The 16622-nt window shown below is 45.9% G+C and overlaps 1 protein-coding gene across 4 annotated transcripts in view; it reads right to left on the bottom strand.

The window, feature by feature from the left end:
• Positions 1 to 16622, bottom strand: part of GSPT1 (G1 to S phase transition 1) — a 455031-nt gene that overhangs the window by 373496 nt on the left and 64913 nt on the right. For 3 of the 4 annotated variants that reach the window (XM_073591175.1, XM_073591172.1, XM_073591174.1), the window contains exon 2: positions 3842 to 3886. The exons of the other annotated variant lie outside the window; for it this stretch is intronic. In XM_073591175.1, the coding sequence (XP_073447276.1) occupies positions 3842 to 3886 (45 nt within the window). The remainder of the gene's footprint in view (positions 1 to 3841; positions 3887 to 16622) is intronic. 4 annotated transcript variants of the gene reach the window in all.

The raw sequence follows: 16622 nt of genomic DNA, 5'->3' as shown, positions 1-16622 counted from the left end.
GAAGTCTTTCAGGACAGCACCTGAGAGATAGTGACTCCTCCCACCGGACCATAGGAAACACCTTCTTCCTCCAGACTTTAAAGGGAGGCACCTCCCTACCATACCTCAGTTGAAGTAGAGAAAACCTCCGGCCCCGGCTGGAACACATACGTTAGTCACAGCATAGTATATTAAATACAAATAGGGTGGGATGTTGCTGTCCTGAAAGACTTCTGGAAAACAAGTTACCGGTAAGTCTAACTTGGTTTTTCCCAAGGCATCCTCTAAGGTGCTGTCCTGAAAGACAACAGAGACTTACCACCTTAGGGCGGGACAACAGCTTGCAGGACCATTTTGCCAAATGCCTGATCATTAGCAGATGCGAGGTCCAGCCTGTAATGTTTCACAAATGTGTGAAAACTTGACCATGTTGCCGCCTTGCAAATTTGTTCAGGGGTGGCACCAACTCTCTCTGCCTAAGTGGCCGCTAGTGCTCTTGTTGAGGGTGCACAAATTCCTGCTGGTGGAGACACACCCGCATGCGAATAAGCCTCTGAAATGGATAGTTTCAGCCACCTAGCTAAAGAAACCTTAGAAGCCTGGCAACCTTTCCTGTTGCCCGAAAATAGCACAAACAGTGAATCTGAACATCTAAAGAGCTTTGTTCTTTCCAAGTAACATAACAAAGTCCTTCTGACATCCAGCATGTGGAAACAAGTCTCCTTCTCCCCGTAGCAAAGATGGAATTTCCATGGATACGCCAAAGCATCTGTCCCTAGTGACCCGTCGTGATTGTTTAGGGAAAAAAAAAAATTGCGGAACCAGGGCTTTCTCCTTTAAGGGCGAACAGGTCCACCTCTGGCAGCCCCCATTTTTCGGCAATCATAGCAAAAACTTCTGGGTTCATAGACTATTCTGCTTCCTGAATGGGGTTCCTGCTCAGGAAATCCGCCACCCTGTTCAGAGACCCCTTTAGGTGGACTGCTGATAGAGACCGCAGGTGTCCTTCTGCCCACAGAAGAATGTTCATGGCTAGTACTTGCAGCAATTTGCTCTTTGTACCTCCCTGCCTGTTTATATAAGCCACAGTCGTGGCATTTTCTGTTAGTATTTGAACATGTTGAGCCTGAAGACCCTGAGCAAATGACTTCAGAGCCAAGTCGATCGCCTTGAGTTCTCTCCAGTTTGAGGACTTTGTCGCCTCTTTCCTGGACCAGTTTCCCTGAGTGAAACCCTTTCCTAGGTGGGCCATCCAACCCAAGGAACTGGCATTGGTTGTCAGCCTTTTTTCCATCGGAAAAGCCCAGACTAACCCCTCCGATAGGATATCCTGCCTCTTCCACCACCATAGTGACCTCTTCACTTGGGTTGGAATCTAACTCTGATTCTAGGGATTCCAAATTGTGATCCCAAGATCTCAGAAGAAAGGCCTGCAGATGTCTGAAGTGTAGTCTTGCCCACTGAACAGCCGACATTGACGAAGTCAGAACACCCAGAGCTGACATGACCGCCTTACCGTCAGCTGCTGGTTGGTCTGCAGTAAAGACACTGTATCCTGGATTTTTTCCTTCTTTTCTGAAGGAAGAAAGATCTTTTGAGCTACAGAATTTATTATATACCCTAGAAACTGAATCTCCTGAGATATGTTCAGGGAAGATCTTTGGAGATTTAGAATCCATCCGAGAGACTCCAGATGGCTGCATGCTCTGCAATTCCTCTTGAGGGGGCGAAAAATAGCAGATCGTCTAAATAAGGAACTACTGCGATTCCCTGAAGACGAAGCGGAGCTAGGGCCTCTGCCATCACCTTGGTGAAAATTCGGGGTGCGGATGATAGCCCGAAGGGTAAGGCTCTGAATTGTAGATGCTGAATTCTGCCTTCCATCCTTACCACCAACCTGAGATACCTTTGGGACTGGGACGAGATTGGAATATGCAGGTATGCATCTTTTAAATCCACTGATGCCATGAAGCAACCTGGAGTCAGTAGATTTCTCACAGTGAAAATGGAGTCCATCTTGAACTTTCTGTATTTGATGGCTACGTTTAGTGGCTTTAGATTGAGAATTAATCGAAATCTTCCTGTTGGTTTTTTTACCAGGAAGACATAAGAATAGAACCCCTCCTGCCCTTCTTTTGGTGGCACTGGAATTACTACACCCTGCTGCATCAGTTCCTCAAGAGAGGACTTCATGGCCAGGGCCCTTATTGGATCTCGAGGGGTATCTGTTATCAGAAACCTTCTTGGGGGGCTTCTGGAAAACTCGAGAGTATAGCCCTGCGAGAGAGTGGTCAGAATAAACTCATTTGAAGTTATCCCTGACCACTGCGGAAGAAACTCTCGTAATCTTCCGCCAACCCGCAGGGACGAGTCATCGCGATTTCTCGGCCTGTGAAGGACGACGGAAAAGAATTCCGCCTTTACCCTTCGCTTTTTGTGCGGACCAATTTTTCCTCCTCCCTTGAAACTTACTGTCCTGCTCTTGAGCTTTTTGAGGTCGAAAAAGACATTTTGGGGTCTGCTTTTTCTTTTTGACCGGGAAGGACTTCTTTTTATCGGCAGTTCTGTCTAGTATATTATCTAGGTCAGGGCCAAAAAGAAGGTCACCTTAAAAGGGAATACCACAAAGCTTGCTCTTTGAAGCTGTATCACCTGGCCAGGTTTTTAGCCATAAAGCTCTTGCAGCATTTGTCAAAGCTGCAGACCTAGCTGACATTTTGATTGCTTCAGCCGAAGCATCCGCAATATAAGCAACTGCAGATATCAGGGTAGGAATCTAAGATCTCCTGCTTGGGGGAATCTGCCACTATATGTGATCTAAGTTGGTTCACCCAGTATTCCAGATTCCTGGCTACACATGTTGTGGCCATTGCTGGCTTTAAATTGCTCATGATTGATTGCCATGATCTCTTGAGCAAAAGATCTATGCGTTTGTCCATTGGATCCTTCAGAACCCCCATGTCTTCAAAAGACAGGTCTGTGGATCTTGAGACCTGGGAAAATGCAGCATCCAACCTGGGCACCTTATTCCACACTGTAGAAGGGTCCTCCTCAAAAGGGAAGCGCCTTTTGTGGGCTTTGGAAAAAAAGGGTTTTCTCTCTGGATCTTGCCATTCCTTAGCAACGGTGTCAAAAATGACCGAATAGACCGGAAATGTTCGCCTCTTAGGTTCATTTAACCCTGCATACATGCAGTCATGAAGAGATAATTGCTTCTTTTCCTCACTTAAGCCAAGCGTAAGGACTTCATATAACGTCATACAGGAAGGAAGTGGTTATACTGGGATGAAGCCTGCACCTGCAGGCCTCATCCTGGTATGAAAATTTTCAGCAAGAGATTCCCTTCAATCACTTCTGCAGACAGGAGCCATGCGACTGGTGGCGACAGCACTACACAGAGGAACTGACGTTCCTCTTTCTCTATGACCCCAGAAAACTGAGGATTAAATCACTTTGTTTCAGCTCTTTGCTTACCTGGCAAAGGATCTGTGTCCGATAGGCTGCATTGGAGGCCAGAGGAGAGATTTGGGGTCTAATAGACCCCAGATTTCTCCAAAATGAGGAACTGTCACAGTCCATGCTTTCACAAGGGATGTTGATCATTCTTTGTGAAAGCAATAAAATAAAAAAAAAATTAAAAAAACACGGGCACTCTGCGCTCTCTGCGCTTACGTACTCTGTGCATACTCTGCTTTCTGCAATTTGAAAACCTGAGGAAACCGCAAACTGATCCACCTACTAGGCAGCAGCCCTGGTATGCTAGAATTGATGAGATGACACTAATCTGAAAAGGGCTTGAGGTATGAAACAAAAATCAAGTATTTTACATTTGGTATACGAAATGTACACAAAAAAGTAATACCTTCTGAGGACTGTGATGATTCTTGTGCCGAATTAGGTGTTGTATCTGAGAAGGAGAAAAGCAATTGTTATATGGTAAATATTGTTAGGCAGTTAAGTGCTTAACATTTCAAAAAGCAGTTAACAATAAATTCTTACTAAAAACTTGCATGGCAGTGTTATGTACAGTAAAAGCTCAACCAGTTGTCATAATATGGTCACACAATCTCTCTGCCATTGGATGTTCCCATACTCACCCTCTCAGACAGGTTGAGCATTATCGTAGGATCCATTTTTGCTTACCGAAGAAAACATGATTCAATATTGCCCTACAATGTGCACGTTTAGATTTTCTCTCCAGTGTATTTATTAATAAAGTTTTACAGTAAACCAGAAAAGCTCACCCCCAGCCATGCTGAAAGCAATTGTCTCTTTATATGTAATAAAAAGTTCATCTGCTAGCTTGGCTAATAAGGCTCCATGCACACTGGAGCTCATAAACAGCCGTTCTGAATGTCGGATTGCTGGTAGGAAAACGCTGCTTTAAAAACACGATTTTATCAGCTTTTTGCATTGCCTTCAATGCACGTTTAGCAGCGCTAGCTTTTAACCGAGTTTCTCTGCCTCTATTCAAAATCAATGGTTCCCTATGGGAGCCCACTGATTTGAATAGAAGTCGCAATGCAAGTCGGATCATCATGATCCGACTTGCGGTGCGACTTGTGTGCTGAGGATGAAGGGGAACCCTCGCCAAAATGAAAAAAAAATTGGCGTGGGGGTTCCCCCCTCAAACAATACCAGGATCTTCAGTCTGGTATGGATTTTAAGGGGAACCCCCTTCGCCGAAAAAACGGCGTGGGGGCCCCCCCAAAATCCTTACCAAACCCTTATCTGAGCACGCAGCCTATCTGAGCGCGCGCCCCCCCCCCCCCCCGGAACTATACCAGGCCGCATGCCCTCAACATAGGGGTAGGTGCTTCGGGGCGGGGGGGAGGGCGCTGCGCCCCCCCACCCCAAAGCACCTTGTCACCAGGTTGATGACAAGGGCCTCTTTCCAACAACCCTGGCGGTTGGTTGTCAAGGTCTGCGGGCGGGAGGCTTATCGGAATCTGGGAGCCCCCAGATCCCGGCCCCCCACCATATGCGAATGACTATGGGGTACATCGTACCCTTACCCTTTCACCTGGGGGAAAAAAAAAAAAAAAAAAAGTGTCAAAAATAAAACACTACACAGGTTTTTAAAGTAGTTTGTCAGCTCCGAGGGTCTCTTTCTTCTCCGCGCTCTCCAGCCTCTTCTCCCGGTCTCCATTTCTTTTGCCGGGCTCCTCCGCTATCTTCGGCTCTTTTGCCATCGGTGGCCCGGTCTTCGCCGTCGTCTTCTTCCCTCCGGTCTTCTTTCAATGTCGACACAGCGCTCTCCCGCTGTAATGTCAGGTGAGCGGTGCGCAACGACTTATATTGGCATGGGGCGTGGACACCGGCCGAGGTCATCCGCTGACACCGCTCCCTTATGACGTCACATTCCCGGTGCATGTCTTCATAGTCCCCGTGATGAAGACACGTGATCCCTGTGTCGAACGCGTGTAGGGGAGGGGCCAGAACGGAGCGAGCGGCAGAGTTATCTGCTAGCGATGAGACGCCCATCATACCCCCAGATTATTGTACTGTTTGAATGCCTTCTATAGAGCGGTGCACTGACGCACCTTAAAAGTGTGAGTACCCCATTTGGGGAGTGTGTTTTTTACAGTTATTAATAAAGTTTTAAACGATATCACACTATCAAGTTTTTTCTTATATATCTTTTTGGAAACCGCATTGGAGCCTGAGACCCAGTGATCTGTACTGAGCCCTGCTGTGGTTCAATAGTGTGTTTTGACTGTGTAGCAGCTGTGTCACACGCTCTGAGGTTAGCACATTACCTGGGGGGGCCACCGGATCACACCTTTGACATGTTTTTAAGCACAAAAGGAAGTTATAAGCACACTGAATTTTAATTAGTGGACATTTACCACTTGTACTACTATTTACAGGACTTCACTTATGTTGTGTGGCACTTTGGTTAAATATATATATATATATACACACACACACACACACACACACACGATGCATTTCAGCATGTTTATTTGATTTATAGTGTTTATTGCACTCCAGTTTTTATTCAGTATTATTCTTTGATTATGAAGCAACTATTTTATAATTGTTTATTGCAGCTGAGTAGTGATAATCTTTAGGCAATTAGTTCACGGTGGCTCGCAGGATTTTGTTTATAATGGTTAAAAGGCGATACATCTAAAACAAACCCTCCCACATAAGGCTAGGTTCACACTTGAGCGAGTGGATGTGTTTTCAGCTTTCAGTGCTGTCGTACTTTGAACGACAATTACACGGTCATGCAACACTGTATACATATGTTTTTTGGGGGTTTTTTTAGCGCTTTCTTTTGGTAGGATTTAAAGAGGAGCTCCAGGGGCGAGGTTTGAATTCGCTGGAAGATGGCCGCTTAAGACCAGAGCTCCTGCCGCCACGGGTCTTTAGAGCCACACAAGAGGCACATTTCACCCTGAATCGCTACACAAGCATGGGAACTGCATCCCGGAATTCCTCCACTACCCGCTCCTGCTCTCTCTGCGAAAAAGTGGGATTGAGCCAGAATATACTGGCTCCGGGGAACTTTGATAGACAGATCACCCATCCCAGGATTGGACGGGTGATCTGTCTATCAAAGTGCCCAGACAAAGAGGGGCTGTATGTGACGGCGCGCAGCAAGGAACACACCGCTATTGAAATGAAAGCTGTTATGTTCCCGGCGCTCTAATCAACCAGACGGCGGCTCTCCTCTCTCTTCCCCTGGGAGGGCGGGCCAGCTGCACTGGGGGACACGGGCCGGCTGGCTGCACTGGGGGACACTGGTGAGGCTGCATTGATCTCCTGTACCATGTCCCCAGTCTCTGACCATGTCCTGTACCTCCCCAGTCTCTGACCATGTCCTGTACCATGTGCCCAGTCTCTGACCATCTCCTGTACCATGTGCCCAGTCTCTGACCATCTCCTGTACCATGTGCCCAGTCTCTGACCATCTCCTGTATAAAAATATTTTTAAAAAAAAAGTTTCGGTATTGGTTTTCGGCCTAGTGTATTTTTCATTTTCGGTAACGGTTTCGGCACCAAAAAAAATGGTGCACCCCAACTAGGAACATATAACAGCTTTCTCATGGGGGCGCAGATATACACATTTACCAGGATCTATCCAGCATCACCTTCAGCATCGAAGAGATCTGAAACCCCTGCTAGACACCCTGCGCTCCAGGGGCATACACTACAGGTGGAAGTTTCCCTTCTGTCGCTCTGCCTCCACACAAGGCTGCACGATGTTACTAAGGGTTCCAGAGGACCTTCAGCTCTTCTGCAACACCCTGGGCATTGCTATGATAGACGTCCCAAATTGGGATGCTGAATTCCGCCGCATCCCCTCAAGACCAGACACACGTCGTGAAGAACCCATGGATGCCCAAGAAACCCGGTTCTGCAGACAACGCTCTCTATCAGGTAGAAGACCTCAAGCCGCAATCAGAGGCTCCCAACAGGGCTCCAGCCCCACCGAGTCATGGCATCCGCGAAGGGCATGGTTTGACAAAAGAAGCACGTGAGACTCCTCACTGTTGGCTGCGGCAAGCGCGGTTTGGTACAGATGAGTTTTACCGTTTTTATTTGTTCTCCTTTGCCTGCAGCCCCATAACTGTCTTAGATGGCCCAATGCAACCCACCTGACAGACTATACCTGCTGATAACAACGAACCCTCCATCAGCCCCATTTCATTTCACTGGAATCCCTGCTATTAGGCAACACCCCATTATGGATAATTGAGAAAACTGCTGCTGACCAGAGCAACGCACATCTGTGCCTACTAGCCGCCCCCCCCCAATGCAGGGCACTTGCTGTAGAATGCAAGGGGCACCCCCACCAACAAGGCAAGGACTTTCATAGTGGGCGTAAGCTCTCTACACTGGCAAGGACTACCTCACGGTAACTTCTGTTGAAAAACCAAGAATGTGTCAGGATGGTGGAAGAATGTGATGCTTTAAGGTGATGTATGCTAGGGCCTCAGTTCAAAATGCAACAGATCCATGACTCCCTCTCCCCTCATGTTGGGCCAGATTGGTTTCACTCCTACCTACAGCGGTGGCAGACCACCCCCCCCCCTCCCCGCCAGCTGAGAACAACGTTCGTTCTCAATCGCACAGAGGCTCCAGCATACATTCCTGCGCAGTTCTAGAGGAACTGTTGTGAACCATTGATATATATACCTGCATAAGGGGGATTCAATACTCTTTTAGGGACTACAGACAGATGCTTCATTTATCTCCACTCCTACAGGAGTGTTGGGTTGTAGAATCCACCTAAACTGCAGTGCTCTGGTCCGCTACATGTGGGGAGGGGGGGGGGGCTTGTACCGCTATTGGAGGTCTTCACTACAGGATTGGGGACAATGCTCGCCATCCTTAGGGCTCGTTACTGCCCTATATAACAGCCACTGGATACCGCCATACACTGGGGACCCTTGTGATCCCGCACACAGACGCTAGCCTACACAATGGAACGGGTTACAGTACATTCTCACGTTTGATATAGACAGACAAACACCCCCCCAATACTCCTGGACATTCCCTGAGTATAGCATGAATACAACCTAGTGACACCTAAGGCTCCTCACAGGAGCAGAGTCAGGGGAAGGGCTCCTCTGTGTAAAGAAGATACGCTATACACACTAAATGGAGTAGTGCCCACGCCTCAACTGTCCCAGGTTTTTTCTAAATGGAAGCCAATTCCACATCCCCTGCCACAACCTCCTCCCCAACACCATCACCTAGATGCCTTTATGCACCCTCCAACCATACATCCCCTTATTCTGCTTATGCACAGCCTGTACACCAGTTACACGGGCTGCATCACGACACACCTTAGGGGGGCATAGCACTGCATGAGCCCCCTTACCTAACCGCAGGTCACTGAAAAGTATCATTCATTTCAGGAACTACTATGGGTTTTACACCCTGTTCCAAATTATTATGCAAATTCTATTTCAGTGTCAAAGATTAAATATTTTGTTTTTCAGTTTAACTCATGGATGGCATTGTGTCTCAGGGCTCTTCTGATCACTGAAAACAATCTCGGACACCTGTGATAATTAGATTGCCGGGTGAGCCAAATTAAAGGAAAAACTACTAAAAGGAGGGTGTTCCAAATTATTAAGCAGAGCACCATTTTCAAGCAATATGGGAATGAAAAAGGATCTCTCTGCTGCCGAAAAGAGTGAAATAGTTCAATGCCTTGGACGAGGTATGAAAACATTAGATATTTCACAAAAACTTAAGCGTGATCATCGCACTATTAAGAGATTTGTGGCCGATTCAGAGCACAGACGGGTTTCGTGCAGATAAAGGAACACTGAGGAAGATTTCTGCCAGATCCATGCATCGGATCAAGAGAGCAGCAGCTAAAAACACCATTACATACCAGCAAACAGATATTTGAAGCTGCTGGTGCCTCTGGTGTCCCACGGACATCAAGGTGTAGAGTCCTCCAGAGTCTTGCAACTGTGCATAAACCTTCCATTCGGCCACCGCTAACCAATGCTCGCAAACAAACGGCTGCATTGGGCAGAAAAATACATGAGGACTAATTTGTGTTCACTGATGAGTGCAGTGCAACCCTGGATGGTCCAGATGGATGGAGTAGTGGATGGTTGGTGGACGGCCACCCTGTTCCACCAAGGCTGCGATGTCAGCAAGGCGGTGGTGGGTTCATGTTTTGGGCTGGAATCATGGGAAGAGAGCTGGTCGGCCCCATTAGGGTTCCAGAAGGTGTAAAGATGACCTCTGCAAAGTATGTGGATTTCCTGACTGACCACTTCCTTCCCTGGTACAAAAGGAAGAACTATGCTTTCCGTAATAAAATCATCCTCATGCATGACAATGCACCATCTCATGGTGCAAAGAATACCTCTGCATCAATGGCTGCTATGGGGATAAAAAGGAGATAAAGTTATGGTGTGGCCTCCATTCTATTGAGAACCTTTGGAGCATCCTCAAGCAAAAGATCTATGAGGGTGGGAGGCAGTTTACATCCAAACAGCAGCTCTGGGAGGCTATCCTGACATCTTGCAAACAAATTCAAGCAGAAACTGTCCAAAAACCTCACAAGTTCAATGGATGCAAAACTTGTGAAGCTGCTATCAAATAAGGGGTCCTATGTTAAAATGTAACATGACTTGTTAAAGTGTTTAAAGTTAAAATGTTGTTCAAAGTTTGATGGAAATAGCTTTTGATTTCAGTAAATATGCTGCAAACAACAAATTACAATTTTCAGTTCTTTACAACCTATAAAGTGTTTTGAAACTTACTGTGCGTAATAATTTGGAACAGTGCATTGTAAGTTTTTTTTTTCTCTTCAAAATAAAAAAAAAAAAAAAAAAAACTTATTAGGAGGTTTGTTAAATAAAATTTGAATTGTACTCTTAATAGTTGATAACATGAGAATTATGCTGACTGTTTACATCAATTATTTAGGTAAATGAGAAAAATATCATTGGCCTAATAATTTGGAACAGGGTGTAGATGTACTTCTGTCTGTGTTCCTAATGTTTATGGTTTGATATCAGCTCCACCAAGACGAGGACAATGCAATTGGCATAAACCTTATAAGATACAAGTTGATATATTGATTGTAAGCAATGCTAACTTTGAATTTAGTGAGCCTCACTAACGGTTTGTATTGCAAGATACTGTAAGCTTAGACACCAGTCTGACCAAATAGTGATCCAACCACACTTTCAGAGGAAACCCTCTCACCATACACCTCCACTTTCTCGCATTATTACCCTGTGGCAGCGGGTGGACTTACAACCCAAGTAAATCTACATAGTCAGGACTTCAGCAACCCCCACACAGCGGCAGTGTTTGCCGCCCCAGGATCAGCACTCACCATCTATACATTGTACCTTACCGATATCACCATCAAAAACTGCCCTATTCAGATTCGCTCATAATAAGCAACAAGTGCCGTTCCTCCGTAACACCTTATAGACCCTCACCTCATTCCAAGCAGGTATGCTTACTGTAGGGGGATATTTCAACCTGCCCCTCACAAGACACCTCATTAGGCTCTTAAACATTAAAAACGTACAGAGCCCTTCCAGCAGTCAAAACACAATTGAGGGTTTTAACCTTGCATGACACCTGGCGCACATTGCACCCCAACACCAAAGACTTAACATTCTTCTCCCGACCCCATAATAAATACACTAGGATTGGACCATTACTTCATCGCGCAAGCAGATTTAACATCTCTTATAAGTGCGAACATAGAACCTATGCTCCTCTCAGATCACAATCCCATCGCCATTACCATAGCTTTCCCAACAAGGTCCACAAGATTAGCAATCTGGAGACTCAACAATTCCCTCTTGAGTGATCCTGAAGCTGTGCAAATCCTTAACTCACGATTATCACATATTTTTGAGAGAATGAGTCCATGGAAATAACCCCAATGTCGCATTAGGCCGCACACAAATGTGTTAGAGGGGAACTTCTCTCTTGCCGCCAAGCAGAAGTCAGGCAAGCACATATTGCAGAATTATCAGAACGCATTAACTCTTGGGGGGTGGGCGCGAACACACACATAAGCAATCCCTGGTGGCGCACGTACTAACCAAACTATTCCAAGCCAGGGAAGCCCTACTTGAGGAATTGGGGAAAACAATAAGACGCAAATACGCTCTGACGCAGCGGTTATTTTATGAATTTGGCAACAAATCCAGGAAACTGCTCACAAGAGCCTTCCAAACTAAAAAAGCGGCATCAACAATTCACTATCACGGACACCTCGGCTAACACAATTGCCACATCAGAAGGCATTGCGGATCAATTCAAACAACTCTACACAAAAACTATACAACTTACCTGCCCAACACACCTAAAGGAGTTACAGACCGAAAAGAGATGATCAATATAGCCCCAACCCTATGACACCTTCGGAAGCAGCTGCACTAGACAGACCAATCTATGGAAGAAACCTGAGGCCCTAAAACAGCTAAACACAGGTAAGAGCCCTGGCCAGGATGGCCTGACTGTTGGCTAGTACAAATCCTTTTCGGACGTGACACTCCCCCACTTCTTGAAAGCATTTAACTCACTAGCCTCCCCTTCCCACACTAACGGAGACCTCCTTGAAGCCCACATAACCATGATACCGAAACCAGGTAAAGATACTAATATCGTATTAAATTACAGGCCCATAATACTTCTAAAAGTTGACAAGAAACTTTACGCAAAAGTACTTACAAACCGAGTTCTCCCTCTGCTCCCCAAACTGGTGTCATTGGACCAAGTAGGATTCATTCCCATGCACGAGGCAAGGGACAACACCTTGAAAGCTATAAGCGTACAAGCCGGGCTTCTTCCCATCTCTTGATGTGGAAAAGGTGTTAAACAGAGTGGCCTGGGACTACATGACCGCATGCTCCAGTTCATCCATGCCCTTTACTCGTCCAACTGCAAGCATTAAAGTCAATAGACACCTGTCGACCACCTTCTCCATATCCAAACGGCACACGCTAAGGATGCCCCTTATCCCTACTCATTAGTACTCACACTGGAACCCCTACTTCGCAGACTCAGAGCCAACCCAGGATATTAAAGGGGTAGAAATAACAGAAAGACAATACAAGCTAGCGGCCGATGCTGATATTCTACTGTTTCTCACAGACCCAGTCACCACAATTCCCAAATCTACTAAAAGACTTCTCTATTCAATGCACTCTTCAATCTGCAAATCAATTTTGGGAAATCCAGGGCTCCAAATACATCCCTACCCAAGGCTGCAGTGACACAATGCCAAGCTGATTTCCCCTTTGGCTGGGATCCCCACGCTATCACATATCTGGGAATCCAGCTCCCGGCAAAAATAGACCTATACTCCAGAAATTTCCTCCCTATCCTTAAAACCATCCAGCAAGATCTCCAAAAATGGGAGATGGGCACCTTATCTTGGTTCGGGAGATCAGCGATTGTAAAAACGAACATTCTTCCCAGACTCCTGTATCTCTTGCAGACCTTACCGATCAAACTTCTGCCATCATTTTTTTCCCCACATACAAGCGTATATGCAAAAACTTCATATGGGCCTCCAAACACTATTAAATACATTAGTACTTTCTAAAATGAGAGGAATGGGACTCCTGGATATCTAAGCATTATTGGTCTTGTCACTTGGCCATAGTGGTCGACTGGTACCTCCACACAAAGAATAAAGACTGGATCAGACTCGATTGCCAATTCACCACCTTCCATGGATCAGACCGATCTCAAACCCTAGAGAAATCACCACCCACCCCCTAATAGGTCCTACATTGCAGAATTTTTAGGCAGTGTGCAAAAAGTTGAAAATTGCCTCTTCACCCGGTCCGCTGACCCTGTTAGAAAAGTTTTAAATGTTTATTGTGTGACTATTAGAAAAACTATTAGAAGAACAATAACCCTGAGACTGATTTTTAAGATGGACTTCTGAGCACATTGTTGTATTAACTTGCTATATCGTTTGCTTTAACTAACTCTATAGTAAGTTGTAGGATGGTTAGGCTTAACAAGACTGTACAGGAAACACTAATTAGCCAATAAAGTACCATTTTGTACCAGGCACGCTATCTGTGTTTCCTCAGCCAATAGAAGTGTTATAGCCATATTATTGTAGATATTTGGGGGGGGGGGGTACATCTGTGTGATTCTTACTGCATCTTTTGGCTTGTAAGCATCATCCTTTTGTGTGACACATCTGAAATAAATTGTCTGCTTTTCAATACATATGGGAGTTCGACAGATCACAAGAGAAGAGTAATCCTAACATTTTTGGTCCTTCTATAGCCGGCACAAACAAGTGTATTTAGGGCCAGATGGTCCCGACAAAAACTTCGGCAAGTATTGGACTTCAAAGCTCACTGAGAACTAAAAGTCCTCCCACTCGTTAGTGGTGAAATAGGGGCGGGGGCCTGAGACCCAGATCCACTATCTGGTTTCGAACTTCGTGATCCAGTCCTCCTGGTGTTTGAGAGGCAAGACAATGAGGCAAGACAATTATTCTTAATTCTCTTTTTAAGAGTCTCTTCTCTTTCTGTTTGATTCTGGTTTAATGTGTTGTAATTGCCGACACTGGGATTGATTGTATAATATCTTGATAATCCGGTGTTCGAAAACAGACATTTGGGGACGCTGTCTAAGGTAAAAAAATTACGTCACAAACTGTCCCGGACAGATAAAAATAAAAAAAAAAAAAGATTTGAGGTATACCAAACGTCAGAGGTTGATTGCCCGATGATTTAAGCGCTATTTAGTTAAGTGATCTAGAAAGATCGCAAGGCTAACTTTCTTCTGTGTGTTTAGTTTCTCTTTTCTAATGTGTAACCTTTCTGTTGCTGCTGTAACCTTATTGAAAAAACAACAGTACTGCAGAGTCAAGTTAATTATTTTCTGATTCCCCCTATAGTTGTGGGGATGATGATATTTTTACGCTTCTTGTATTCCTATTGTTACCGTGGGCCGAGGGTCACTATCTCAGTGTTTTATAGGTAAATGAGAGACCCGACTGGCGCTGACAATGGGGAATAGTCTCTGTAAAAACCCTAGTTAGACTTACCGGTAACGGTATTTCTACGAGTCTTTCAGGACAGCACCTGGAGAGAGCGCAGCTCCACCCACTTTCCCAGGAAACACTGCAGTCAGTTTCTTTAAAGACCGGACACTTCCACCATGGCCTCAGTTGTTCATAGAGTACCTCCAGCCATGCTGAAATTAGATAAGCAGAACACAGCAATAACACATCTTACAACCTCAAAACTTAGGGCGGGTCATCGGCGCTGTCCTGAAAGACTCGTAGAAATACCGTTACCGGTAAGTCTAACTAGGGTTTTCTCCCTTCGTCTTTCAGGACAGCACCTGGAGATGATAAAAGAGTACTTACTCTAGGGTGGGACCACCGCCTGCAGGACCTTCCTGCCAAACGACTGTTCCGCTGCTGATAGCAAGTCCAACCTGTAGTGGCGGGTGAAGGTGGAGAAACTTGTCCACGTGGCCGCTTTACAGATCCGACCCGGGGAAGCCCCTGCCCTCTCTGCCCAGGACGTTGCTACTGCCCTTGTTGAATGGGCTACTACCCCCTTAGGGGGCTCTGCTCCTGAAGCTTTATAAGCTTCGCTGATGGCCATTCTGAGCCATCTACCTATGGTGCTTTTGGATGCTCTATACCCCTTCCGTGGACCAGAGAAGAGAACAAAGAGTGAATCTGATCTTCTAAAATCTTTCGTTATCTCCATATAGTGTAATAAACACCTTCTCACGTCCAGGGAATGGAAAGACCTCTCCTTAGCACTGGACGGGTTAGGACAAAAGGTAGGGAGAATTATCTCTTGTTCCCTATGAAATGCTGATGCCACCTTTGGCAAGAAACCCGGGTCAGTTTTTAGCACTACCCGGTCTGGAAAAATATAACAAAAGGGTTCTCTTATGGAAAGAGCTTGTAACTCGCTTACTCTCCTAGCTGAAGTTACTGCTACTAACAGGACTATTTTTAACGACCATAGCCTGATTGATGCTTCCTCTGGAGGTTCAAAAGGCCCTTTGATTAGACCCCGCAGAACCACAGACAGGTCCCATCTAGGAAAAAACTTAAACGGTATTGGCCTAGCTCTGGCCAAAGCCTTGAAAAACCTAATAAGCGGCTCCCTTGATAATTGCCTCTCAAGAAAAACCGATAATGCAGCTACCTGCACTTTTAGGGTGCTAGCTGCCAACCCCATCTCCATTCCCTCATGGAGAAACTCTAGCACTGGAGCGATTTCCTGTGGCGAAAGTATCCTAATCGCACACCAGCTATTAAATCGCTTCCACGTTTTGAAGTAGATGGCCCTGGTAAACCTCCTTACGACTATTCAGCAGGGTAGAGACCAGTTTATCTGAAAGGCCCTTATTTTTTAACATCTGCTCCTCAGTAACCAACCTGTCAACCTGAGATGCTGGGTATTTGGGTGATGAAGGGGGCCCTGCATTAGGTCCTTCCGAAGCGGAAGCTCCCAATAAGGTTCCACCGCCATCCCCTGTATTGTTGCGAACCAAGCCCGTTTGGGCCAGAAAGGAGCCACCAGAATCATAGTCGTGTTCTCTTTCTGTAGCTTTCTTAAGACCAAGGGGATCATCTGAAAGGGGGGAAAGGCGTAGCACAACTGGAATTTCCATGGCTGCGCTAATGCATCCAATCCCTCTGCCTGATCCTGCCTGTTCAGTGAGAAGAAGGCCTCTACTTTTGCATTCTTTTGGGATGCGAAAAGATCTATTTGGGGCATTCCCCATCTTTCTGTTAGTTGTTGGAAAGTCTCTACATTCAGACTCCATTCTGCTTCCAGTATTCTTTCTCTGCTCAGAAAGTCTGCCATAAGGTTTAAATCTCCCTTCAGATGTATCGCTGTTATGGAGTTTAGCCTGTTTTCTGCCCAGGCTAGAATCTGGAGTGCCAAGGATAGCAGAGCCCTGCTCCTTGTTCCTCCCTGCCTTGATATATAAGCCACCGCTGTGGCATTGTCCGATAGGACCTGAACATGATGGCCCCGGACTGTTCTTTCGAAGGCCCATAGACCCAAGAGAATAGCCCTCAGCTCTCTCCAATTGGAGGACTTTCTGGCTTCCCAGTCTGTCCAACTCCCCTGAGCCATCTGCTCGTCCAGGTGGGCGCCCCAACCCCAGGAACTTGCGTCTGT

Source organism: Aquarana catesbeiana, linkage group LG06 (assembly GCF_042186555.1).
Source record: "Aquarana catesbeiana isolate 2022-GZ linkage group LG06, ASM4218655v1, whole genome shotgun sequence".
In the NCBI taxonomy this organism is placed as follows: domain Eukaryota; kingdom Metazoa; phylum Chordata; class Amphibia; order Anura; family Ranidae; genus Aquarana; species Aquarana catesbeiana.
Note: the sequence above shows the minus strand (reverse complement) of the source record. Positions and strands in the feature narration are given on the sequence as shown.